The sequence below is a fragment of the Melanostigma gelatinosum genome, assembly GCF_949748355.1.
Source record: "Melanostigma gelatinosum genome assembly, chromosome: 4".
NCBI lineage: Eukaryota > Metazoa > Chordata > Actinopteri > Perciformes > Zoarcidae > Melanostigma > Melanostigma gelatinosum.
Genome location: NC_136637.1, coordinates 30,474,414 through 30,501,837, shown reverse-complemented (window position 1 = coordinate 30,501,837; position 27,424 = coordinate 30,474,414). Strand labels below are relative to the sequence as shown.

At 48.4% G+C, this 27,424-nt stretch overlaps 1 protein-coding gene across 3 annotated transcripts in view; it reads right to left on the bottom strand.

Moving 5' to 3' along the window:
- herc2 (HECT and RLD domain containing E3 ubiquitin protein ligase 2) overlaps positions 1–27,424 on the bottom strand; it is a 67,788-nt gene that overhangs the window by 32,106 nt on the left and 8,258 nt on the right. The window contains exons 6-45 of one of the 3 annotated variants that reach the window (XM_079267313.1): positions 25,369–25,469; positions 24,528–24,669; positions 24,333–24,437; positions 24,054–24,225; positions 23,734–23,907; positions 23,433–23,621; positions 23,158–23,309; positions 22,024–22,181; positions 21,794–21,907; positions 21,058–21,309; positions 20,457–20,650; positions 18,975–19,175; positions 18,590–18,818; positions 18,337–18,461; positions 17,924–18,102; positions 16,962–17,146; positions 14,778–14,933; positions 14,495–14,680; positions 14,085–14,261; positions 13,903–14,006; positions 12,967–13,117; positions 12,670–12,884; positions 12,025–12,157; positions 11,401–11,528; positions 11,096–11,291; positions 10,852–10,985; positions 10,372–10,548; positions 9,489–9,625; positions 8,284–8,435; positions 8,009–8,200; positions 7,374–7,561; positions 7,087–7,279; positions 5,962–6,144; positions 5,685–5,869; positions 3,219–3,366; positions 2,933–3,129; positions 1,200–1,430; positions 976–1,114; positions 629–775; positions 150–292 (exon numbers count right to left, since the gene is read on the bottom strand). In XM_079267313.1, the coding sequence (XP_079123439.1) occupies positions 150–292; positions 629–775; positions 976–1,114; positions 1,200–1,430; positions 2,933–3,129; positions 3,219–3,366; positions 5,685–5,869; positions 5,962–6,144; positions 7,087–7,279; positions 7,374–7,561; positions 8,009–8,200; positions 8,284–8,435; positions 9,489–9,625; positions 10,372–10,548; positions 10,852–10,985; positions 11,096–11,291; positions 11,401–11,528; positions 12,025–12,157; positions 12,670–12,884; positions 12,967–13,117; positions 13,903–14,006; positions 14,085–14,261; positions 14,495–14,680; positions 14,778–14,933; positions 16,962–17,146; positions 17,924–18,102; positions 18,337–18,461; positions 18,590–18,818; positions 18,975–19,175; positions 20,457–20,650; positions 21,058–21,309; positions 21,794–21,907; positions 22,024–22,181; positions 23,158–23,309; positions 23,433–23,621; positions 23,734–23,907; positions 24,054–24,225; positions 24,333–24,437; positions 24,528–24,669; positions 25,369–25,469 (6,664 nt within the window). The remainder of the gene's footprint in view (positions 1–149; positions 293–628; positions 776–975; positions 1,115–1,199; positions 1,431–2,932; positions 3,130–3,218; positions 3,367–5,684; positions 5,870–5,961; positions 6,145–7,086; positions 7,280–7,373; positions 7,562–8,008; positions 8,201–8,283; positions 8,436–9,488; positions 9,626–10,371; positions 10,549–10,851; positions 10,986–11,095; positions 11,292–11,400; positions 11,529–12,024; positions 12,158–12,669; positions 12,885–12,966; positions 13,118–13,902; positions 14,007–14,084; positions 14,262–14,494; positions 14,681–14,777; positions 14,934–16,961; positions 17,147–17,923; positions 18,103–18,336; positions 18,462–18,589; positions 18,819–18,974; positions 19,176–20,456; positions 20,651–21,057; positions 21,310–21,793; positions 21,908–22,023; positions 22,182–23,157; positions 23,310–23,432; positions 23,622–23,733; positions 23,908–24,053; positions 24,226–24,332; positions 24,438–24,527; positions 24,670–25,368; positions 25,470–27,424) is intronic. The other 2 variants (XM_079267314.1, XM_079267315.1) reach the window with 2 other exon arrangements.

Genomic DNA, 27,424 nt, shown 5'->3' with positions numbered 1-27,424 from the left:
GAACACGCCGCCGGCAGCGCTTTGAAACATCTGTTTTAGTTTCTCTAGTCGTGAGGAGGCTCGGACTAAACGGAGCAAAAGAAATGTGTTTTGAAAGTGAAAGGTGTCAATAACACAACGCTGACACAGAGCGAGGCCCATGGACTCACCTCCATCTCCTGCTTGTCAAAGATGGCTTTGATGGGTGAGGGCTGGGTGGCAGCAGACAGCAGCTGCTGCAGCAGGATCAGTGGAGGCACAGGACCCTCGGGGGACAGGTCTCCCACATCAGGAGAGGACACCACCGGGTCCTCTGCAAAACAAACACAGAGGGGTCAAGAGAAGGACCCGAACACAGCCGACAAAGACAACAGCAGAATAAAGTTCTGACAATGAAGGAATGGACATACAGGAGCCGGCAGGCTGCATCAAAAGACTTTGTGCCCCCCCAGTCCCCCCACGGGAACAAATCATTATGAATACCTCGTTAAAAAACGCTCATATCTCCATCTACTGAAACACGTAATGACAACGAATCTCCAGAACCCAAGCAAAAGGCCACAATAACGACATGTTGTCCATCCTGAGACCGCCACATAGAAGACCGGAGTCAGCAGCACCAGACTGTCCTGACCCGTCACTGTCTTACCGCTGGGGTTGGGTCCGATGTCCAGAACGGCTGCTTGTGAGAGGATCTGCCTAAGCTTGTCCTGGTGAGAGAGCAGAGCCCGGCCTGCCTTCAGAATGTACAGCCTCAGCTGCTGGCAGCGCAGCAGGTGGACGTCCACCTGGTCGGCTGGAGACACGAGAGGTTTGATTAAATCCACCGGAGCACCAAACCAAACATCCCGCGCAGACCCAAAGCTTCTCACGTAAAGAAGAAGAATCATTGATCTTAGAATGAAGGTTCTTATCGTCGGGGCACTTGGACAGACAGTCTGAATACTTGTTTTCTATGTCATGTGACATTGATGAGCCTCTCGTGGTTCTCTTCACCTGTGAGACCTCGACTGACGGACTTCTTCGTGCGTTGTTTCTCCAGTTTGCTTCCAGCCAGACTGACCAGCTGAGCCCAGACCACCAGCATGGGCTCAGAGAAGGGAAGGTTCTGCACGCTGAAGGACACGGCGGGCAGCTACGGGACACCACCACCACAGAAGAAGACAATCAGTATGTCATTGGTCTGACGTAGAGACGTGAGCATGCAAACTCTTCCGTACCGGTTTGAGATGGCTGAGCAAGCAAACCCTGCTGGTCCTCATCTCGTGGAACTGGACGGTGATTCGTCCTTTCGGGGTGATGCGAGTGACGGTTCCCTCTCCGTATTCCCCGTGGACGACTTGGCCTCCGAGTCTGAGGCGCCCATCGATTCCTCCGATGACCGCCATCACCGCCATCAGACTGCCCACTCGAGGAGCGTCAGAGTCAGGGAAATACTCCTCCAGGAAGCACTGAGAGGGGGGGAGGGGAGGGGGAGAGAGGGGGAGGGGGAGACAGACAGAGAGACACACACACAGAGAGAGAGAGGGGGAGACAGACAGAGAGACACACAGACAGAGAGAGGGGGAGACAGACAGAGAGACACACAGACAGAGAGAGAGAGAGGGGGGAGAGACAGAGAGAGAGGGGGAGAGGGGGGAGAGACAGAGATACACAGACAGAGAGAGAGAGAGGGAGACAGACAGAGAGACACACAGACAGAGAGAGAGAGAGGGAGACAGAGAGAGACAGAGAGAGAGGGGGGAGAGACAGAGAGACACACAGACAGAGAGAGAGAGGGGGAGACAGACAGAGAGACACACACACAGAGAGAGAGAGGGGGAGACAGAGAGAGAGACACACACACAGAGAGAGGGAGGGGGAGACAGAGAGAGACAGAGAGAGAGGGGGGAGAGACAGAGAGACACACAGACAGAGACAGAGAGGGGGAGACAGACAGAGAGACACACAGACAGAGAGAGAGAGGGGGAGGGGGAGACAGAGAGAGAGGGGGAGACAGACAGAGAGAGAGGGGGAGAGGGGGGAGAGACAGAGAGAGACAGAGAGAGAGGGGGGAGAGAGGGGGGGAGAGACAGAGAGGGAGGGGGAGACAGACAGAGAGACACACAGACAGAGAGAGAGAGGGGGAGACAGACAGAGAGAGAGGGGGAGAGGGGGGAGAGACAGAGAGACACAGACAGAGAGAGGGAGACAGACAGAGAGACACACAGACAGAGAGAGAGAGAGGGAGACAGACAGAGAGACACACAGACAGAGAGAGAGAGAGGGAGACAGACAGAGAGACACACAGACAGCGAGAGAGAGAGGGGGGAGACAGAGAGACACACAGACAGAGAGAGAGAGAGAGGGGGGAGACAGAGAGAGAGGGGGAGAGGGAGGGGGAGACAGAGACAGAGAGAGGGAGAGGGAGGGGGAGAGAGGGGGGAGAGACAGAGAGACAGACAGAGAGAGAGAGAGGGGGGGGGAGAGACAGAGAGGGAGGGGGAGACAGAGAGGGAGGGGGAGACAGAGACAGAGAGGGGGGGAGAGACACAGAGAGACAGACAGAGAGACACACAGACAGAGAGAGGGAGGGGGAGGGGGAGACAGAGAGAGACACACAGACAGAGAGAGGGAGAGGGGGAGACAGAGAGAGAGGGGGAGAGGGGGGGAGAGACAGAGCGGGAGGGGGAGACAGAGAGGGAGGGGGAGACAGAGACAGAGAGGGGGGGAGAGACACAGAGAGACAGACAGAGAGACACACAGACAGAGAGAGGGAGGGGGAGGGGGAGACAGAGAGAGACAGAGAGAGAGGGGGAGAGGGAGGGGGAGACAGAGAGACAGAGGGGGAGACAGAGGACACGTTTTATCAAGAAGGGCAGAATAAAAGCACTAATGTGAGTGACAGCGGTCACATCTCTGACGAACATGGTCACACACACACTAACTGAAGTGTGAAGCTGAGATAACTCACTGCTTCAGACTGGCAGACGGCCATCACGTCTCCGATGGAGCTGAGCTGGGTGTTGATGTAGTTGTTGATCATGCTGTTCCATTGGTTGAGAGCGTGCAGAGTACGCAGCACAGAAACGATCTCCTCCGCCAGCGTGCTGCTGTGAGTGGCTGTGAGAGACGCCTGGGGGCGGGACTTCCTCCTCCGCAGGGAACCCTCTGTGCAGAGGAAGCAGCAGTTTAACAACGCAAGTAAAAAAAGCATGATGTTTTTAAATGACAGACCAGAGTGTGACTGGTGACTGTACCTCTGAGTAGCGGCAGGTCTGAGGAGCAGGTGCTGAGGAGGATTCCCAGGAAGTTGAACAACTTCTCCACCAGGAACTTCATGTCCCGAGAGCGCTCCGTCTTGTCCCACGAGGGCAGGACGGCCTGAAGGAGACGAAGCGCCAGGATCTGGAAAAAAACTCTTTTTTATAAATAATCCTCCGACAACAAAACTCAATCAGTTGACTGAGAATGTTGCTCATCCAGCATTCGTAGCTAAACCAACGGAAATACTAACGCAGCGTAGAGTTCGTAGACATTTCACAGAATCATTTTGTAAGTTATCCACGAAATTATGAACGAGGAATATAAAGTCCAACAAACGGTGACCGTTCCTCGTGTGAAACAAGAAGTCAACGTCCATGTATGTGTCACGTGACTTGTGTAATGTAGCTCCAGCGCTTCCGTTGGTTATTTTAACCCAAACGACCATCTCGTCCTAAACCGCACTAAGTTGTTTCCTTTTAGATCCACAATCACGTTTTTTCTAAAACTAATTTATTGTTTTTGTCACCGTCCCAAAAATCATTTCAACCGCTCTGAAGTCTGTAAACCATCACAGCTACGAAATGTTGTACTATGAGTTTGTTTTAGAAATTTACATGGAAATAAAAGATTAAAACTAATCTCCTCATAATTATTATTAATGAAGTATAATAATGAGCTTAGAGCTCGTGTTAGGAAGTTAAACATCATAATTCATCTCTAATATCTATTTCATATTCATGTGAAAACGTCTCCTTCAAACTACTGGATTTATTCCAGTTCATCACCAAAACTACATTTTACAGATGACATGAACACATCACGATAACGTTATAATGAACCTTCAGCCAGTACTCATGTTCACTGAGCAGAGCCTGAAGGCATCATGATGTACCTTCAGCCAGTACTCGTGTTCACTGAGCAGAGCCTGAAGGCATCATGATGTAACGTCAGTCAGTACTCGTGTTCACTGAGCAGAGCCTGAAGGCATCATGATGTACCTTCAGTCAGTACTCGTGTTCACTGAGCAGAGCCTGAAGGCATCATGACGTACCTTCAGTCAGTACTCGTGTTCACTGAGCAGAGCCTGAAGGCATCATGACGTACCTTCAGTCAGTACTCGTGTTCACTGAGCAGAGCCTGAAGGCATCATCATGTACCTTCAGCCAGTACTCGTGTTCACTGAGCAGAGCCTGAAGGCATCATGATGTACCTTCAGTCAGTACTAGTGTTCACTGAGCAGAGCCTGAAGGCATCATGATGTACCTTCAGTCAGTACTAGTGTTCACTGAGCAGAGCCTGAAGGCATCATGACGTACCTTCAGTCAGTACTAGTGTTCACTGAGCAGAGCCTGAAGGCATCATGACGTACCTTCAGTCAGTACTAGTGTTCACTGAGCAGAGCCTGAAGGCATCATGACGTACCTTCAGTCAGTACTCGTGTTCACTGAGCAGAGCCTGAAGGCATCATGATGTACCTTCAGTCAGTACTAGTGTTCACTGAGCAGAGCCTGAAGGCATCATGATGTACCTTCAGTCAGTACTAGTGTTCACTGAGCAGAGCCTGAAGGCATCATGTACCTTCAGCCAGTACTCGTGTTCACTGAGCAGAGCCTGAAGGCATCATGTACCTTCAGTCAGTACTAGTGTTCACTGAGCAGAGCCTGAAGGCATCATGACGTACCTTCAGTCAGTACTCGTGTTCACTGAGCAGAGCCTGAAGGCATCATGATGTACCTTCAGCCAGTACTAGTGTTCACTGAGCAGAGCCTGAAGGCATCATGACGTACCTTCAGTCAGTACTCGTGTTCACTGAGCAGAGCCTGAAGGCATCATGATGTACCTTCAGTCAGTACTAGTGTTCACTGAGCAGAGCCTGAAGGCATCATGATGTACCTTCAGTCAGTACTCGTGTTCACTGAGCAGAGCCTGAAGGCATCATGTACCTTCAGTCAGTACTCGTGTTCACTGAGCAGAGCCTGAAGGCATCATGTACCTTCAGCCAGTACTCATGTTCACTGAGCAGAGCCTGAAGGCATCATGATGTACCTTCAGTCAGTACTAGTGTTCACTGAGCAGAGCCTGAAGGCATCATGTACCTTCAGTCAGTACTCGTGTTCACTGAGCAGAGCCTGAAGGCATCATGTACCTTCAGTCAGTACTCGTGTTCACTGAGCAGAGCCTGAAGGCATCATGTACCTTCAGCCAGTACTCGTGTTCACTGAGCAGAGCCTGAAGGCATCATGTACCTTCAGCCAGTACTCGTGTTCACTGAGCAGAGCCTGAAGGCATCATGTACCTTCAGCCAGTACTCGTGTTCACTGAGCAGAGCCTGAAGGCATCATGTACCTTCAGCCAGTACTCGTGTTCACTGAGCAGAGCCTGGATTTACTCTCTGACGGTTAACATTAATTTGAGTTTGTGTCGTTGATTTGAGTTTCAGGACGCGCTAACCGTCCCACCTGTCTCTGCAGAGTGACGGCGTTGAAGGACTGGTGTCCCTCTACGATCCGGATGAGCAGGCCGATCCACGCGGAGGTGCTGAGCGTGCTGCACATCTGGGGCATGAGAGCGATGCTGCGGATGAAGCCCAGCGTGGACCAGCTCCTGTGCTGCTCCCGAGAGACCAGCCTGTGGGAGTGACAGCCTGACAGCGATGAGGACAAGTCAGATTTAGAACAAAGTCATCATTTAAAAACGAGAAGAAGAGACTCTGCACCACCGTGGCGGTTCAGCTACCTGACTTGTCGTTGGCTCCGCTCTCCACCAGCGTCCTCAGGAGTCCACAGAGGGTCCGGGTGGCGTCGGTCTGCAGCACCTCGGCATAGATCCCGGCTGTTAGAGACAACGTCTTCAGCAGGTTCACTGTGCTGGTCAGCATCATCGCTGTCGGGTGGCTGCTCTTCTCCATCAGCTCACCTTCTAGGATGAACACAGGACTTCTGTTAGATCTCAGTTCGTCTTCAGAGTGCTTCGTGAGTTCGTTAGGCCGGTAAGACGTAGCTACAGACACACACAGAGCACACGGCTGGAGAACACCACAACGATGAAATCTCTGTTCATCAGACCTGAACAGCTCGATGGTTAAAAGGCTTTTGATCTGCTACAATATTGAAATAATGTTCTTGTCATTTACTTCTATAAAACTAGACTTCATGTGAGGAACAAAGCGGCGTCTGCTGGAACGTCACTACGTTCACTTTCTGCGCTTTAACGTCGTGAGTTAACGGAGCTTCATGTCGGCTCTTCTTTCAGTCGTGATTATATTATGAGAGGAGCGACGGTGACTGATGGTGAAATGATGAACAGTCAACAGACCATTGGCCATAATTCTGACTGTAACAGTGGAGGCACACTGATAATAACAACTGAATAATAAGAATACATGTCTGATGTAAAGTGAACGCTGTGGAGGACGACGCGCCGTCCAGGAGGTTATGGTTTCATTCTGCTGATCGACAAATTCCAGAATGAAATGAAGTTTAAATGTTAGAAACGTGCTCACAGATAAACCCGACTTCAGTTCCATTGCGCTTCATCCAACCTGGTGAACAGCAGCTCTGCTACAGCTGACAGAGCGTTCCGGGTAAACCTCTCGCTCCAGATGTTCTGTTCACCGCGTGTGAGAAATGGACCCGAACAGACGTTTGGGTCACGAGGCGCAACGGAAGATAACCGAACGCTTCCATACAAATACACACGGTTGCACTCCGATGTGTTGCAGCTGAAAAACTGAAGTTGAGTTACGTTCATTATTAGTTCCTTCATTCACCCGGCGGTCCTGTTTCAGGTTAGTTCTTCACGCTCCTTCAGTTCAGGACACTAACGCTGCCGGTTGGTACTGAGCCAGTGAGGTGAACCGACCTGTGTCATCCTCCGTGTCCGAGTCCTCGGTCGGGGGCTGGGCCGCTGGTGGCGGCTCCGCCAGCTTCAGGTCATATTTGCCCTCTTTGCCCATCCTGTAGGAGTTGGTGCTGCTGGTATCCCACTGGACCCTGATCCAGCCGTCCTCTCCCAGCTCCCCGATGACCCGGCCGAGACCCGGTGCCGGACCGTCCTGGACAGAACATGCACGAGGGTCACACGCTAAACACTTTTTTCCTCCTCTGCTTTACGTGGTACCAACGCGACTGTCGAATGGATCCACGTACCTGATCGCCCCACTTCCAGTCGACCCCCCTCATGACCCGGGTGCCTATCTTCATCATGGAAGCCAGCTCAGGGCCCGAGGCGGGTAGGGGGGTCGGGGCCGCTTCCTTTCTGGACTCCTCCAGTACTGTAGCGGAGCCTCCGTGTGCACATAAACTCAGGTCGTCCTCGCTGCTGTCTGTGCTGGGCCCTGCAGACACAAACACCTCCGTCCATGAACCAGAGCAGACATAGAGGACTGTAGTGGACCCGTGAGCCGCACTGAGCCCCCTCACAGGTTATCGTTAACCATCAGAGTGTAAATAAAGTTCTACTGACGACGGTTCTCCTCCAATATTCAGTAAAACATGCGTTTCTAGTCTCTGATCACGTTAAACTCTGTAAGTTGCTAGAACAAAGTGAAAGATGTGGTATTCTGATAGTCTCTTGACTTCAGCGCGTTGCAGTGACTTTAGGGTCGGTGGTGATCCTTGTAGACCAGCTGCTGTAATCACACATTAAAGGATCTGGATCTGTTGACATGGATCATCAGCGATCGACGGCAAAAAACACGATTGAGGATCTTTTCTATTTTGCGCTGATCCGAACTGTGACCGCCATGCGTCCGGCTCGCCCGTACGTACTGGCCGGTACTCACCTATGAGCCGGAGGATACTCTGCGTGAGGGCCAACAGGCCCGAGTTGAGTAGGAGGCTGAGGCTGTTGGACCCGTGTTTCAGGGACAGCATGTGGACCATGGCCAGCAGGAAGCGGGCTTGAGGAATGGTGCCAAGACTCGGTCCTGCCGGGTTCTCATTGGTGATGGTCTGCAAAGGAACCGGCTGCACGCCTGCGTACAAACACACCCGCGTTGGTCCGTGTGGAGGTTGAGTGTATTGTACGGGGAGCAGACACACCTCACGCACCACTCACCGAGCTCTTTGAAGCGGACGCCGGCCTCCAGCAGGATGCTGCGGACGTTCTGGATGGCCCAGGAGTACAGCTTGCCAAAGGTCACCTCCAACAGCATGCGGTTGAAGGGGGGGATCAGATCCACGTCCTTCAGGCAGTCAGACAGCGGCTCCCTGAAAAACACCACCATGAGACCACAAGACGGAGGTTACAACATGTCTCTAAAACACCACCATGAGACCACAAGACGGAGGCTACAACAGACAGCAGGTCTCTAAAACACCACCATGAGACCACAAGACGGAGGCTACAACACACAGCAGGTCTCTAAAACACCACCATGAGACCACAAGACGGAGGCTACAACACACAGCAGGTCTCTAAAAACGCCGACACTACAACAACGCAGCACTCGCACAACAGCTCAAGGCTGCATCCAGTCTGTGGGACAGGCAGTGTGGTGTTCAATGTCTGCTCCAGAAGCTCTGGAAAGAAATGATTCCTTGTGGGCAGAATGGACAGCGCTCGTACAGGAAGTCATCGTGATGTGATGACGGATCTTGGCGATGTGGAAGAAGTCTCTCCCTATAAAACGCTCATCTAACTAATATCCTCCTTCATCAGTGGATCTCTGAGGAAGGGAGCTGCACATTAATGCAACAGAGGCTTCTTAGTTTGCTCCGCTGCTTTTAAGGATCACGTGTGTCTCACTTTACATGCATTTCATCAACTCCCGTATAACCCCCAGTATATGCGCAAGCGCATCAGACTACCGTATGTGACGGGAGCGGCCATGTTTTCCGGGGGAGTGGCAGCTTATCCAGCTCCCTTCACTGAGCCTGCGCTGGAGCAGGTTCAAGCTTATGGATGTGTTGCCATGGTGATTTTGCCAAACTTGCTTCGTGGAACCGAAAAGCCTGATCTACGTCATCTTATCCTGAAAAGTATCCGGCTAACTCAGTTAGACACGTACGAGGAACGGGGCCCGGGACTCATTCATCACATCAGACTTCACATCTACAGTCCTGACCTCTGAACTGTACCGGTTACTATTTTACACCAGATCACATGTTCTCCTCCTTTGTATCAAGATGCGAACAGACATGTAGTCATGTGAAGGATTCACATTCTGAAGACCAGTGAATGTTTGGTCGTTATGATCACTTGACAGGATTGAAGGAAGTCGTTCTTCTTTCTTCCCCATAGATCCCGAGCAGCTGACTCACCCGATGTTGGTTCCTTCTGGTACGACCCTCTGCCAGCCACAGAGCATCGCGTACTGCACGGACGGCAGCAGGAAGCTTTTAGAGGCCAACTTCAGCATGGTGTCGATTCCCTCCAGTCTCACCTCGGCTCTCTCCAGCTGCAGTCAAACAGAGTCCACATGTTCTCACGTAGAGTTCATTCTGCACACGTCTTCAGGTCTGTTAGGGGATGAACCTACACAGTGCTGACGTTAAGCTCGTGAAAGCTCCAAAGGAAGCGCACTCAGATGTTTAGGATCAAGCAGAGCAACGTGTAGTTCATACGCTCACAAACGTTCACTGACTAACAGACTTTACGCGTCAGAGCATTTTACAAAGAACAATTCGTTTTAGAAGCCTTAGAAACAGGAAGTCCTCAAAAAAAAACTATGTGAGTAAATATTTATCAGCCAAATCAAATAGTTGATATTCAACCTTTGTTTCTTTGCAACACATTTAGTACTGGACTGGTTTCTTTACAGGGTTTGTATGAAGGCAGTAAAGTCGTTCATGAATATGAGATTGAGTTCACAGATGATCATCATCCCTCCTCTCTAGTGGAGGTTGGTTTACACTCGTCACAGCTCATTGCGTTTGTTCGTCCTCTGGAGTTTCAGAGAATAATGAAAACAACATGGAGGATAAAGGTCTTTGTTGGTGCTCAGAGGCCGCATGCCGTCTGCAGCATAAACAAAGCTTAATCTCAACTTCACCAACTTAACGCGGCTCAATGTTTCTGGCCCGGTGTGACGACCCTCTGGTGACTCAGAGTGACAGAGGAAGTCAGTCAGTGACATCTGGCGGTCCCCTTCATTTGGTCTCCTCCTTTCCCACGATGACTCCTGAAGAGCTCAGTGACGCTCACCTGTTTGAGGAGACACTTCCTCATCTTCTCCACGTCCAGCGGCTCCTCCTTCAGAGCGAACTCCACGATGGTGACCATGAGGCTGGACTGAGAGAAGACCCCGTGAACGCTGTGCTTCAGCCAGCGGTACTTCTGGACTCTGGCCACCGTGTTGAGGAGCGGATGCCATTTGTCCTGCTGGAAAGAACCAAAAACACGGGAATGTCAGACTGGACCGAAGACATTGTGACCGCAAACACATCTCTGCCTGTGACAAAAGATCTTCATATGCGAGAGACAGTTATCTCTTTAGTTATTCTTAAACTAAATGCAAATCAATACCAGTCTGCATCCCTTCAAGGACTGGAGAGTCTTTTGATTGTCAGAACTGTGACAGACCTTTGAGAAGAAGCTGATGTAAGATCATGAAACTAAAAAGAACGCATGTATTTTCTTTCACATCCTGTGAAACGTTTCAATGACGAAGCTTCTTGAAAGCACCTTGGATGTCTTGCTGGTGGGTGACTTCCTGTCAGCAGGCGTGGGGCTGATGTGGACATTAAGCTCCTCCCCATTGGTCCCTTCATTCTCCAGCTTTGGCTCTTCTATGTCAGCAGACTCGCACTTCTTAGGCACTAAAACAAAAAACAAAGATTCAAAGTGAAGCTGGACGATCCCCGTCAGGTGTGTCATGTGACTAGTCATGTGTTAGTCATGAGTTAGTCATGTGACTTTAGTGACGCACCTCTTGTTTTCCTGCGGTCCCGGATGAGTTTCTGGGTGATCCTCCTCCAGCGGGGCTGAGAGCTCAGCAGCTTCAGTTTGGACACGATGGAGAGGTCGTTGCTCACCGCCGGACGCAGCTCGTTGAACAGGAAGCGCAGACGCTCGATGACGGGGGCGCACACCTCCTTGTAGGAGCGACCTTGTTCCTGATGAGTCTGAAGACAACACCTCATTAAACGCTCACTCTTTGTTTTCTACTCTCTAAATCACGCTCCGCTCAACAGTCCCTCGTCATGGTGCACAAGCTGTAAGCAGCAATCCTACCTTGATTAAAGAGCACTTGGCCTGGTAGACCATGCGGCACACGTCAATCACAGATTTAGGGAGGGACCTCTGCTTCCCTTGGTCCACACCTAAGGCACACTGACTGACCAGTGAGAGGGCAATGTGGCCTGTGACAGGAAGAGAGAGAGAGAAGGGTCAGAGAATATTAAAAGAGTGAGAAAGAAAGTATTCAGGTGATCCATGTAATAAGTCAGATTGAAGGCGTTTTCTCTCCTCAGGTGACTCAACAGGTGAAAAGGATCCTTTATTTTAAGGTTCTTTCAAGAAATCATTTCGTACGACCTCAAGTTTTCAATAGAACTAAAAGAATTCACGTTTCCTTCCAGTTGAGTTTTACTTTCTCAGCCTGAAAGTTATGTAAATTAAAACTTACCTGAAAAGAACACATGAATGCTTTTAGTCTTATTTGAAACATGAGGTGGTGGTGCACTTCTCCCTCTAGAGGCAGAGATGAGTATTACAACAACAGACGTGTCCATCAAAGATCATCTGACAGAACCTCAGGAACAAACTCCTGCCTCAGTGCTTCAACTGCTAACAATTAAGAAAGAAATAAAAACACATTAAAAGCAAAGTGAGCCAGAAGTATAGGTCATAGGTCACCGAGGTCCTGATGTTTGAGCAGGCAGCAGAGCAGCAGGCGGCCGACTTCCTCCACAGGGTGTTCGGGGGGGAAGGTGATGGGCGTGATGAGGTGGTACTGCTTACAGCAGCGCTCGATTTGGCACAGGAAGTCCTACGACCATGCAACGACAAAAACAAGAACAGGTGAGTGAATAGAACCTTCAGCTTCATGGCTGCTGGGGTTCTGTTCCAAAGACGATGTTCACAGGCACAATAATATCACACTATCATTCAGACACGTATGACAATATTCTGACTTTGACATGCTTCATTAACATCACATTTGTATATTCTGAATGAGTTCTGGGATCACGTTGAGAGTCAAACATGTGTGATGTGTTGATATTGTTCATGTCTACAGCTCATTCACTCTACGAGTCTCAGAGGGTTCTACTGCAGTGTGTGACGTCGTGCATTGAGGTAACCGGGAGCAACGGGACCGCAGCTGCAGAACATTTGAAATACTTACAGCAGGCTTGTAAAGGGAGCGTTTGATGCTCATGGAAGTGTGCACTGCTGCATGTAAACTGCATGGTTAATGAAGATGAATATTCCAAACAGTTGAGTAGGAATTCTGCTAGAAACGTAATGTGTTGTGCACGTAAATGCTGCTGCTGTCTGTACCTTCACAGTGTGGTCCTGCGTGTTGTTGTCAGCAATAGCCTGCAGGAAAGGCTGTGCGTGGTCGCTGAGGGTTATCCTCCGGGAGTAGAGTTTGGCCTTGTCCGGGGTGGTGCTACCCAGAGAGCTGCAGTGGTCTTCGTCCTTCTCTTCGTTGTAGTTGTAGTGGATCTGACTGGTCTGCAGGCCGCCAGAGAAAATAGACGACTGGAGCCATTCTGTGCAAAAGAAGAAATAAACGCCGTTTAAAATTGAAAGAGTTTATTTCAAACCAAGTTGCTTTTGAACCCTTGAACCCACTGGCACATTCCATCTCCATGGGGGACAGCGGGGTGCTCTTGGCGAGGTAGGAGGCGTGGAGACCCAGCAGCAGCCCCAAGTTCCTCTCCGTGTCGATGAGCGGGGACGAGAGGCTGCTCAGGTCCGGAGTGGTGACCGTCTCCTGGTTCGGCTGTTTAAGGTAAAAACACCACAACGTCAAACACCGGAACCACTGATGAAGAATTAAAAGTCATGTTGGAAACACTGGGTCGTTCTCAAGTCACCATGTTGTGCCTCCTCGATTCCTTCAAGGGGCCGGGGAGCTATGAGCGAGGAAACGGTGTTTCCAGGCGTACGAAGCGGAGCGACACACAGCTGGACTCTAATGCTACACATCCTTTTTGTTTTCACAAGTAGCTCAAACTTTCTGTCCTTCAGTTTGTGTCGCTCCTCGTCAGACTCTGTTCAGCTGATACTAATGTTTTATATTATTATAACCCTGACGTCATGTTTACCAGTGAAAACATATCCATAAGAGCATTCAGCTCATATTAACTGTATTTCATGTGTGAATATCATATCACACTGTATCTGTCACTTTGTTATGTTGTACCTTTCATACAAACATTTGTAGTGCTTCACACAATGAAATATATAAAGCCGAGAATATGTGTGTGCGTTTGTGAAATCAAAGAATGTGTGACATCCGATCGTTCTCGTCACATGATGTCAAGTTTTAAATTGAATTACTAGAAAATATATATTTGTCATGAACAGCGTTATGTTCCTCTGACAGAGATCATAAAACACAGAGTTATGACTAAACGATGAACAGCTGATCAGCTGAGACACACGTCACGTTTAACCGACGTCTCTCTAAAATGTCGGCCCGAGGCGACGACGTCTCGTTTGTTTCATGCTCGTCGCCTTAAATCATGAAAATGAGAAGGACCAGTGTGTCGGGACAGTCGGTACCTCTATGTACTGGCCCACGCAGAAGGCCTGCATCGACTCCCTGGTGTCCTCAAACTGCAGAGCGGCTTCCAGAGCGACCACCGGGTCCTCTCCTGCAAACTGGGCTGCAAGAGGAGAGACGTTGTTACAACAAGGACAAAGATTTGTCTCAAATCTTCTCTACGATTGTTGTTCGACCTCACCGAGGATGCTGTTTCCTGCCAGCGACTGGGACTGAGCCTGGAAGTCCTTGATGTCGTACACCTTTCTGTCGATGACGGTCCAGAATCCGCCGTCTTTGTTGTGGTTCTCCAGGTCGGCCTTGCGAATGAGGGAAACCTCCTCGTTGTTCTTGGAACTTTGTCCTGTGAAGAAGCATCCTGCCACAGCAGAAGAAGAGCTAGTTACATTCTACACAGATCTTCTCATCTTCACAACAAGTTCAGGGAATTCAAGATTTTAATTATTTCACGTCATGTATGCATATCCAAAAAGCCTGTTGATATTCAAGTCCTTCGTGATGTTGAGACGTGAATATCTGAATATGAACGGCTGCATGTAAAACAGATGAGTAGGAATAGTGTCTTTCTCGGAACGAGCCGGTGTATTATACCCATGATGCCGGGCCAAGCCAGATCCTCATTATCGTCCCTCTCATGTCCCGGGGCCAGGTGGTTGAACCGGTCCAGGTGCTCCAGGAGTCCGGCCAGGAGAGGGATGGACCCGGTCTCCTGCATCAAACCGGCATCGATGGTGAGGAGGAGGACGATGGACACCACCAACTCAGGCAGCAGCACTCCTGTCAGAGCAGAAACATCCAGAACCGTCTCACCAGTTTGCTTGAAAACAACAAGCAGTTCACGCTGCACATAAAGTCTCAGCAGAAGAGGCATTACCAGTTAGATCTCCTTCAAGAACACGAGAGACTTCAGCAAAGTGGCGGCGGCCGGTGGAGGCGATACTCGTCGCCACTGGGAGGATGTCTCCGATGTGAGTGCACAGCAGGGCGATGTACTTCTTCAATAGGGAACCAACACCCAGGAGCTCCGGATCTGCAAAGACAACAGATCAGATCCCACATAGAGCATGTTCTCAATCCATGATCCGTACTGACCCCCTCACAGTTCACCGCTAACCATCAGAGTGTAAATAAAGTTTAACGTCAACCATCAGAGTGTAAATAAAGTTTAACGTTAACCATCAGAGTGAAAATAAAGTTTAACGTTAACCATCAGCGTGTAAATAAAGTTTAACGTTAACCATCAGAGTGTAAATAAAGTTTAACGTCAACCATCAGAATGTAAATAAAGTTTAACGTTAACCATCAGAATGTAAATAAAGTTTAACGTTAACCATCAGTGTAAATAAAGTTTAACGTTAACCATCAGAGTGTAAATAAAGTTTAACGTTAACCATCAGTGTAAATAAAGTTTAACGTTAACCATCAGTGTAAATAAAGTTTAACGTTAACCATCAGAGTGTAAATAAAGTTTAACGTCAACCATCAGAATGTAAATAAAGTTTAACGTTAACATCAGAGTGTAAATAAAGTTTAACGTTAACCATCAGAGTGTAAATAAAGTTTAACGTCAACCATCAGAGTGTAAATAAAGTTTAACGTTAACCATCAGAGTGTAAATAAAGTTTAACGTTAACCATCAGAGTGTAAATAAAGTTTAACGTTAACCATCAGAGTGTAAATAAAGTTTAACGTTAACCATCAGAGTGTAAATAAAGTTTAACGTTAACCATCAGAGTGTAAATAAAGTTAACGTTAACCATCAGAGTGTAAATAAAGTTTAACGTTAACCATCAGAGTGTAAATAAAGTTAACGTTAACCATCAGCGTGTAAATAAAGTTTAACGTTAACCATCAGAGTGTAAATAAAGTTTAACGTTAACCATCAGAGTGTAAATAAAGTTTAACGTTAACCATCAGAGTGTAAATAAAGTTTAACGTTAACCATCAGAGTGTAAATAAAGTTTAACGTTAACCATCAGAGTGTAAATAAAGTTTAACGTTAACCATCAGAGTGTAAATAAAGTTAACGTTAACCATCAGCGTGTAAATAAAGTTTAACGTTAACCATCAGAGTGTAAATAAAGTTTAACGTTAACCATCAGAGTGTAAATAAAGTTTAACGTTAACCATCAGAGTGTAAATAAAGTTTAACGTTAACCATCAGAGTGTAAATAAAGTTTATCGTTAACCATCAGAGTGTAAATAAAGTTTAACGTTAACCATCAGAGTGTAAATAAAGTTTAACGTTAACCATCAGAGTGTAAATAAAGTTTAACGTTAACCATCAGCGTGTAAATAAAGTTTAACGTTAACCATCAGAGTGTAAATAAAGTTTAACGTTAACCATCAGCGTGTAAATAAAGTTTAACGTTAACCATCAGAGTGTAAATAAAGTTTAACGTTAACCATCAGAGTGTAAATAAAGTTTAACGTTAACCATCAGAGTGTAAATAAAGTTTAACGTTAACCATCAGCGTGTAAATAAAGTTTAACGTTAACCATCACAGTGTAAATAAAGTTAACGTTAACCATCAGCGTGTAAATAAAGTTTAACGTTAACCATCAGAGTGTAAATAAAGTTTAACGTTAACCATCAGCGTGTAAATAAAGTTTAACGTTAACCATCAGAGTGTAAATAAAGTTTAACGTTAACCATCAGAGTGTAAATAAAGTTTAACGTTAACCATCAGAGTGTAAATAAAGTTTAACGTTAACCATCAGCGTGTAAATAAAGTTTAACGTTAACCATCACAGTGTAAATAAAGTTTAACGTTAACCATCAGCGTGTAAATAAAGTTTAACGTTAACCATCAGAGTGTCAATAAAGGGTTAGGGTTAGGGTTAACCCTAACCCTAACCCTTCATGACGTGATCCTTGTAGACCAGCTGATGTAATCAAACAACAAAGAAGATCTGTGTCTGTTAATATGGATCATCAGTGATCAACAAGTTATATTTGTTCTCTTGTTTATTTTGTGCTGATCTGATCCGTGAGTCTTATGACTTTATGATCTCATGACTTGTATCTCCTCTCATCCGGATGACTGTGTGGACTCACTGTATCCGTTGACGTTCTCCGTGCTGTTGACCCCGAGGTACAGCTTGCTGACCAGCAGCCTCTGGAAGCGCAGCAGCAGGTCCAGAGACGCAGAGCGCTCCTTGCTGACGTGCTCGGCCTCTAGATAGTTGGAGATACGCCGAGCGACATCCTTCAGCCTCGCGATGGTCTGGGAGGCGATGTTCCTGCAGAGATTCAAAGGTTTTTATTGTTACTTACCAGGGACAGTCCGTGTTAATCAACATTTCAGTTTCCAGTCAATGGAAATGTGCCAGAGTTCACAAGAGACACAATTCTCGTCTGCAGTCCCGGGTTATTACAATCTAGTGGCCTAATATCATCAACACTATAGTACAACACTGTACAACATAATACTATGCAAAACAATGAAATACATCAATACATTACAAAAGCAGCAGATTAGTGAAAGCAAGTATGTAAGGACAGAGCCAGAGAGGCGGTAGAATGATCACTGCGGTTGCAGGCTTGGTTTGCTGTTAGCCGTGTTTGTTTAAAGGTTCAGTTATTCACTTTAGTTTATTCTCGTCATCGTGAGGCTGAAGATGACATAATCACGTCGTGCACCGAGGCTCCACACACGGCTTCATCGTGCATCTCTGAATCTTTGGAACGTGTCGATCAGAGCTTTTCAGACGCAACTGTCACAAATATTCACTTATTCACACACTAGTTACACGTCTGAGGGTTTTAAAGAACAAGTGTGTTTGTTGGTGCTCAGAGCTCCATCTGTTGAGGCGACGCTGCTAAGCATGCGTACAAACAAAGCTTTACTGCTCTCTCTCAACTCTATAGGAAGACTGTTCTTACAAACCTGCTCCGTCTGTATTTTAATACACAGTCCTCTCCCTGCAGCTGCTATCCTCCAGCATTATGAACCGACTCAGTGTGGGAGGCGTCTTAATCTGCTAGCGGACACCTCGACTCGGACAGAGAGCGAGTACCTCAACAGCTGCTGCACAAGCTGCACCAGAGGCAGGCTTTGCTTCCCCGCTGACTCGTAGATGCCGGTGTTGATAAGGTCTTTGTCCAGCATGGTGCGACACCGCTGCATGGTGGACGCGTTGGCCTCCTGCTCGTCGACCTCCTTCTCCTTCTGAGCCTCCTTCTTGGCTTCAATGTCCTGTCGTGTTAAAAGAAACACCAGTATTCAGTGAGAGGAGTTCAGGGACGTGGCTGCAGAAGGTTTTAACCATGAATGTCAACAGGAGGAGAGCTAGTAACGTTAGCAGCACCGCTAACGGCTAACCAACAGGAGGAGAGCTAGTAACGTTAGCAGCACCGCTAACGGCTAACCAACAGAGGTTCACTTCAAAGACATTGTGCGACAGTGGAGCGATGCATCAAACACACCGACCTGTATCTCTGCAGTGATCGCTGCATTCAGAGCGGATTCCAACCCTCCGTCAGCCATCAAGCTGCTGACCAGCAGGTCGATCATGAAGCGACGTCCAGGACTCACACTCATCTCATTTCCAGACGCTGGCAGAAAAACAACAAACATAAAACCCTCGGCCTCTCCGGTCCCAACCGCTCATTCACTTCCTACCAGAGTTAATGGACTGTAGAGTGTGTGTGTAAACCGGTGTTAGTGGACGATGAGCACTCACCAGCGTTAGGCAGGAGGGAGGACAACGCCCTCGCCCGCTCCTCGGCGGTGGGCAGCAGCACCGACCAGCCGCTTTGGAGGACGGCTTGGGCGGCCGCTTGCACAGAGTTGAGCACGCCGGCGTTGCTCGCTAGAACCACCACCGTCTGTTTGAGGTTGTTCAGCAGCACGCTGCCCAGACCCAGACCCAGCTCCTCCGGATCCACCTGGTTACTGATGGCTGCATGGAGCTGAGGAGGAGGAGGAGGAGGAGGAGGAGGAGGATTTAGAGATATGTATATGTGCAGATTATGACCAGCAGTGCAATTAGTCGACTGCTCTGTACGGAGGCTCCCACTACGATGTATAAACGAAGCTTAAAAGCTGCGTATAAGAAAGAGGTCCACCTGGAGCCGGAGCAGGTTGAGCGTGGCGACCACCATGCACTCCTTCTCCTGTGGGGGGGGCCAGTCCGAGCTGCCGTCCATCCCCTCGCTGACCTGTCGCAGCAGCATGTCCAGCTGCTCAAAGGTCACCGGGCAGACGTCCACCACGAAGGGAACGCGCTGCCCGACGGACCACTCGGAGCACGAGGACCAGGCGAAGCTCTGACAATCACCACAAAACACGGAAGCGTTAACATGTTTCGAGTTCAAGAAAACAAGGAATATACACACGTCACACACACACGTCGCACACACACGTCACACACACACGTCACACACACCTCGCAGACACACGTCGCACACACACGTCGCACACACACGTCGCACACGCCACACACACACACGTCGCACACGCCACACACACACACGTCACACACGTCTCACACACACGTCACACACACACACACACACGTCACACACACACACGTCACACACACACACGTCACACACACACACACGTCACACACACACACACGTCACACACACACACGTCTCACACACACGTCACACACACACACACACACGTCACACACACACACGTCACACACACACACGTCACACACACACACACGTCACACACACACACACGTCACACACACACGTCACACACACACACGTCACACACACACACGTCACACACACACACGTCACACACACACGTCAAACTAGAGCTGCACAATTAACCGAATTTTAATCGCGATCACGATTTTGGCTGCCACGATTAAATGAGCATGATCGTCTGCGATATTGACGTTTAAAATGCGTGCTCTGCTACATATCAAATCAAGCGCTTCCTCAACGAACAGTCAGCCGACCACCAGGGGGCGAACGAGATGGGAGGTGTCATGCGCGCACCCTGCAGACTCCGGTAGAAGCAGAGAGACAGACAACAGAGCAGAGGCCACGGGTGTCGTGTGAAAGCTAAATTAAATATTGGATTTAGGGCAAGTGATGTTAACCAAGAACAAATCATGTGCACAGAGTGCGTTAGAGTTGTGTCCGCATAGTAATCGCTAATGCTAATCGCTATGCGCCGCATAGCGCATAATCGTGCAGCCCTCCGTCGCACACACACGTCGCACACACACGTCACACACACACACACGTCACAAGTCACATCACACACACGTCACGCACACACGTCACACGCACACACGTCACACGCACACACGTCACGCACACACGTCACGCACACACGTCACACGCACACACGTCACGCACACACGTCACGCACACACGTCACACACACACACACACACGTCACACACACACGTCACACACACACACACACACGTCACACACACACACACACACGTCACCATATTTATTCTAGTGTAGAAATCCTGTTTTTCCTTTTTAAAAGGTTCTATCTTCTGTTCTTCTTCTGTTTCAGGTTCCATCATTAAAATAATACAAAACTAAAATCATGCAGGAATGCATCACCTGTCCGGGGCCACAGGAGATCCCCACGATGTGTTTGGCGTCGAGTCCGGGCAGAGCCTTGGGCTGCTTCTTGTTGGAGAACAGCGTGTCAAAGTGCTGCAGCTTGTCGTTGCTTCCCCAGCTGTGCACCTCCCCGTCGTCCGTGAGGGCGAGGCAGTGAGTCGAGCCCACCGCCACGGCCACCACTTTCTTTCCTGCTCGCAAACACAGCAGACACACATCAGTCTTATTCTGAAAGATTCATGCTGAGGTCCTTGTAGTAAGTGTTAGTTAACAGGTAATAAGGTCCTTATAACATGTTTATTAACAGAAGTATGTGATGTGTTAATAACAGCATCATAAACAAATGTATTGTTAGATTATAGAATAAAAGCCTTTTGAGCTTTATTATATTTTATGAGCAACTAACTAGGATTTTTGCAGGCGTATAAGAGGGAGAACAATCCTTATTAACGATGATTCATCCTTTATTATGCAGAAAGGTGCTATTAACACTTCGTCCTATTGACACACAATTATGGTAATAAGGACGCATAAGGGCCTTATTACCTATTAACTAACCTTTATTACCATGAGTTATAGTTTATAACAGCCAACTCACCCTCGAGACTGTCGAGCAGCTTCGGGTATCGAACATGCTCGTCGGTGCCGTGGCCGAGGCGCTGATTGTCTCCCTTCCCCCAGGTGTACACCTGCCCGTCTTTGGCGAGGGCCACGGAGAACTGGCTGCCGCAGCACACCTTCACGATGTCCAGGTCCTGCAGCTTCTCCACCAGCTTGGGTGTCTTGCAGCCATCGCTGCCTCCTCGGCCCAGCTTACCGTAGTCCCCGTCCCCCCAGGACCAAACCTGACCTGAGGACACACAGAGAGAGACGGAGAACAGTGAGGTCCAATCCCTTTGAACTGACTGATGTCAGCTGGTAAATGGTACCATTGTTGTTATGTATATTGTATACATTTGATATTGTTTTCCAGGCTCCTCACAAGATGTAAGAGGTCATTGTCAAACATTTGATGAATGAAGCAGGCGTGTGCTTTCATTCCTCACGTGTGCCGTCCTCTTGTTTGACTTTTTGCTTCTTTACGTCTCTGGTTTCCACTGGTAAACTTTAACGTCACGTTGCTATGAATTGTGGGTAATTCTCTCAGGCAAAGTCTGCCAAAATGCGGACTTCCAGAAAGTTTTCATCAAGGGCTCAAAACGTCTGCGAGAGACTCAAAACCTCAATGATTTTGACATCAGGACAGAACTTAATCTCTTACGGAGTCTACGTGAACGCCCTCAACGTCTGAGTGTGGAGATTGAGATTTGGGCCTAAAAGTCTCTTGTTCTCACCGTTCTCTGTCACAGAAAGCGTCTGAGCGTCACCACCTCCACACGCCACGTCCATCACCTTCAGTCCCTTCAGCGCCGTCACCAGCATGGGTGTTGTCTGGTCCTCGCTGGAGCCTAGAAGCAGAGCGGGAGGACAACGCTTTCTCTCAGTGGTGAAGACAAGACAAAGGATTGTGTTGATCCGAGCGGAGGCCGTGTCCGGCAGCGAGGTCCACGCAGACGGAGCTCACCGTGACCCAGCCGCCCGTAGTTCCCTCTGCCCCACGTGTAGAGCTCCCCGTCGGCGGTGATGGCGGCGCTGTAAGTGCTCCCACAGGCAATGTGCACCACATGCTTTCCTGTCTGTTTCCCATTGAAGGCTGCGATCATCGTGGGCTCTTCCAGATACCTAACAATAAAGTGAACATGGAGATTAAAACGCTGCGAGATGCTCCTCAGGAATCTTTCTAATGAAACTAAAAGTCATGATTTATGTCTCCAGCTTTGTTTTAGGTGTTTTCTAGTGTTGATGTTTTCATTCTTGCAGGAATTGAAAACTGTGGAGGTCATTCCAGGTGTTACAGCATAATGTCTTAGATTGTGGCCTAAAATATACTATTTTATACATATATATATACATATATATAATAGTATAATTATCTGCTCACTTCTCTGATGACGTGTTGACATTAACAGCTGTTATAAAGTACAAAGAAGAGCTGTACGGAGGTTCCATTGAGGTGCACTGTGATGCCTTCAGGCTCTGCTCAGTGAACATGAGTACTGGCTGAAGGTTCATTGTAACGTCATCGTGATGTGTTCACATGTCATCTGTAAAATGTAGTTTTGGTGATGAACTAGAATAAATCCAGTAGTTTGAAGATGTTTTCACGTTAATATAAAACAGATATTAGAGATGAATTATGATGTTTAACTTCCTAACACGAGCTCTAAGCTCATTATTATACTTCACTAATAATAATAACGATGAAGAGGTTTGTTGGCTTTAGGCCGATTAGAAACAGACGAAAGTGAGATGAACCAGTTGGACAAAACAAATGTTGACAAACTGCATAATTTGAAAATTAAAATATCTTTTAATTCACAATATTTGATCTTGCAAAATGTTTAAAGTCACAATATTATCGTATTGTGACTTCAGCATTGCATCGTTGGGCCTTGAATCAGTTTGATCAATAATTTAATTCTACTAAATTCTAAAACCATCTGCAGCTTTTGTGAAAGACACAAATGCAGAAGTCTGGAGAGCTTTCATATCGCTTCATATTTCATGTTGGAAGGTGTAAAAGTGTGGACTTAAGTATGTGTGTGAGGAGACTCTTGTGGAAGTCACACATCAGCTGACTTCCTCTCGCTTTGCTTACGTGGTGTCTCCGTGTCCGAGGCGTCCTCCGTCACCGCAGCCCCACGAGAACACCTCCCCATTGGACGACAGGGCCAAGTAGTGCTGCCCGTCGGGATGAGCCGCGAGCTTCACCACCTTTCTGGAGCTCAGACCGTGGATCAGCATCGGAGCCTGAAACAACACGACAGACACTCAATCTGCAGCGGACACGGAGGTGAAGGCAGCAGCTTTTGGGATGTTCTGAACACAGCCGGTCCGTTGATAAACAGAAAGCACCTGCGCGACAGAACTGACCAGGGTTGTGCTCTTGTAGTTCTGGGTGTAAACAGCACCGCTGCTGGACAGGATGAGGAAGCCCTTCTCCGAGCAGACGATCTGAGCGACTCCGAGGCTCGACAGGCCTTTACAGTGGACCGGCCCGTTAACGTTGGCGTAGAGCTTCCAGCCCAACAGGCCCCAGGCTATCACCTCCTGCAGGGTTCCCTGCAGCACGGAGACAATAGAACAGACACATCATCAGTTCAGGCTGGGATCATCATCACGGACCTCCGACAATAAGACAAGCGCTTGTCTCCAGGGGACAAAGAGTCGTCACCTTGTGCGATGTGGGGGAGTTGCAGTGGGGGGGGCTGCAGGGAGAAGCCAAGCGGTCCAGGTGAGCCATGATCACCACGGCCGTCTGCCGGAGGTCGATGGCCAGCTCGTTGTCCTGAGGTAAGGTCAGGTAGCGCAGGAAGCTCTCGTTGGGACTCATCTGGGCCGTGAGGATCTGGAAACCACAGCAATCGACCAAAGAAGTGCTCGTTAGCTTTAAGAAGAGCGTTCACAAGAAACACACAACGAGCTCGTCGGCATATCTTCAGTTAGTTCCATCTCTCATATTCCTCTGGTGTCAAACTAGAAGAGCAGCCTCACCTCAGCCTCCTCCTCAGGAATGGGCTCCTCCTTGCTGCTGTGGATGTTGTGGAAGCGCTGCAGGAGGGGCAGCAGAGGGGCGCTGGTTCCCTGGGTGGAGCGCTCGTTGTCCATCTCTCTGGTGCCGCTTTCCCACAGACGCAGCAGCAGCAGGACGGCAGACAGCAGCTGACTGGACACACACACACACACACACACACACACACACACACACACACAGTGAGCGGAGGAGACGCTTCTATCTGCAGCAGGGTGTCATGGGGGATTTCTTCTGGTTACCTGAGAGTGCCCCTCTGCACAGCCAGCTCCAGCAGGATGGCCAGGGCGAGGTGCTGGTCCTGCAGAGGAATGTTGCCTTTGGTGCTGGCGCTTCCGTGTACGTCACTGGTCCCCAAAAGAAGGCAAGACATGATCATCTCAAACATGTGTTCCAACATAGAGAATGAGCGACTGATAATAATAAACAACACCGACCTGAGGAACTTGGTGGCCCGCTCGACCACCTCGAGCCAAACCGACGACACGGTTCCCTCGTCGAACAGCGTGGCTTCTGGTAGCGCTCGCAGCGCATCCAGAGACTCCTGGAGCAGCTCGCTGCAGAGGTCCGCATCGTCTCCTGGAGGAACACAAATCTCCTGTTTGATAAACACCACACACAGAACCCAAACACACAGCTTACAATCTGCCAAGCGTGAGGGCAGAACCAGTGAGACGTGAGAACGTATTGACCCGTAATCCAGTGAAACGTTGATGATAAGTGCTCGTTTTAAAGGAAATGTAATGTGTGTGTGTGTGAGAAAGAGCTGCAGCCTTGTGACCTGTTCACCTTCCTAAAACTATGTCTAAGCACTCATCAACTCATCACCAGACATCCTCACACCTCCACTGCAGACCAGTTTGGTTCTCTGTTACCATCAAAGCTGAACTTGGAGCCCCGATGTCCTGGAACATCTGTTCATTCAGCAGGAGACAGAAAACACTGTTCCATGAACACAGATACACTGAGGATGGCTTAACTGTCTGTCTGTGTGTGTGTGTGTGTGTGTGTGTGTGTGTGTGTGTGCGCATCTCATGTTACAGGAAGGCTCTAATGCATGAACATTCAGCGCTACATGAAGCAGAATGTTAGGTTCATTATCTTAAAGGTGTCGAAACGTTACCAACGAGTCTGCAAACACTACAAGCTAATGCTAAAAACACATGTTGTGTTGTTGACTGTGCGCAGCGTGTGACACATGGTGCAACACATTCATGAACAGCTGTCCGGCTTCCACCAGCAGCACCCAACAACACGTCTTCACTGCCACATTCCTACCTGACCTCCAGGCTCGACGCAGGAACGCAAAGGCGAAGGAGAGCGCCGCTCTGGAGCCGACTCTGGCCAGACCCTCGACACCTTTACTGGCCGGCCGAGGGCTGGAAACACAACACACACACACACACACACACACACACACACAGCATGTGGTTAGTTCACGGTGGGTAGTCGGTTACACTCGTTGTGTTGTTTGATTCTGCACAGTTAGTTTGGTTTGTACGTCCTCTGGAGCTTCACAGAATCAAGCAACGAACAGCACGTTGAGGATCAACCAGTTGAATTACCCAGGCTGACCCCGTTGAGAGGTTTCAACATATTTCAGGGTTATTATGAAACTGTTACGGGCCGCCTATGACCTCATTGAACTAATTTAATAGAACAGTCTTTGTATTGAACGGCCAAATCAGAATCGAAAGATTGTTTTCGAACTTTGCAGAGCTCCTACAATAAATCAGATGTACGGTAGGGCTGGGCGGTATGACCAAAAATGCATATCACGGTATTTTGTAAGACTCTGGTGGTTTCACGGTATATCACGGTATTTTGTAAGACTCTGGTGGTTTCACGGTATATCACGGTATTTTGTAAGACTCTGGTGGTTTCACGGTATATCACGGTATTTTGAAAGCCTGGTGGTTTCACGGTATATCACGGTATTTTGTAAGACTCTGGTGGTTTCACGGTATATCACGGTATTTTGTAAGACTCTGGTGGTTTCACGGTATATCACGGTATTTTGTAAGACTCTGGTGGTTTCACGGTATATCACGGTATTTTGTAAGACTCTGGTGGTTTCACGGTATATCACGGTATTTTGTAAGACTCTGGTGGTTTCACGGTATATCACGGTATTTTGTAGGACTCTGGTGGTTTCACGGTATATCACGGTATTTTGTAGGACTCTGGTGGTTTCACGGTATATCACGGTATTTTTTTCCACGTTAAAGCATTCATTAATTAATGCCAAAAAGAACCGGCCAGCGAGCGGTCAACAGCCGTTTGTGTGGCGTGGCTTCCGTTCCGTGACTTCCTGTTTCCTTCACCTACATCCCCTGGGTCCTAAGCCCCTCCATGTACAGCTTCTTATCACTCTATGTACCAACGTACATTTATAACAAATACCACACATTTTACAGTGATCAGCGTTGCATATGTGTTGTTCAGTCTGTTCATCCGGCATCGCTGTTCTGTTCTTTAATGTAACGTTACTGGAGCGACAGAGCCTCTCAGCTGTTAGCAGACTGTTGTTAGCGAGCTTTACCCAGCATGCAGTTCGGCGGGGACATTTTATAAATGTACAATTATTAGTGCTACAAATTGATTATGTGTCACAAACTGTTGTGTCGTGGTGTTTTACTGTTAGAGAGCGTTAGTCATTGTTCTCTCAATACACTTAAGACAACGAGCACCGACCGTAGCGCTCATAGCGGCGAACAATATGTTTTGCTGTCCGTTGAAGAGCTACACCAGTTGTTTCGGCTGTGCACCGGTATGACGGTGTGTGAAAAATTCATATCATACGGGAAATTAAAACCGGTATACCGGTTTATACCGCCCAGCCCTAATGTACAGTGTCCCTCGCTGTTATAAACCTTGGAGACACCTGCACATTAAGCTTCTCAGCAGGTGTGAGACCCTGCACACCTGGCTCACCAGTGATCTAAGCACCTGCTCACACTCCTTTAAACCCTCTGATGCTCTACAGCAGGGCTCTCAAACTCATCTTCACTCCGGGCCCCATCAGCATCACGGTCGCCCGCAAAGGGCCGGTTGTAAATGTCACCACTCGTAACATATTGTTCAATAACTCTCTGCATTCACAGTTTAAAGTAGTCTTCAATGTGCTCACAATACATTTCCATGTTAAATGTACAGTAAGCCAAAGAGCTGCTTCTATAACTGTTTAAGTATCTCATAACTTCGACTTTCTATCTCATAATTTCGACTATGGGGGTATTTTTATTATCCAGTCTAACTTTTAAAATATATATATATATATTTTGTTTTTGCTGGCGGATTCGCGGGCCACATGAAATGAGGTGGCGGGCCGGGA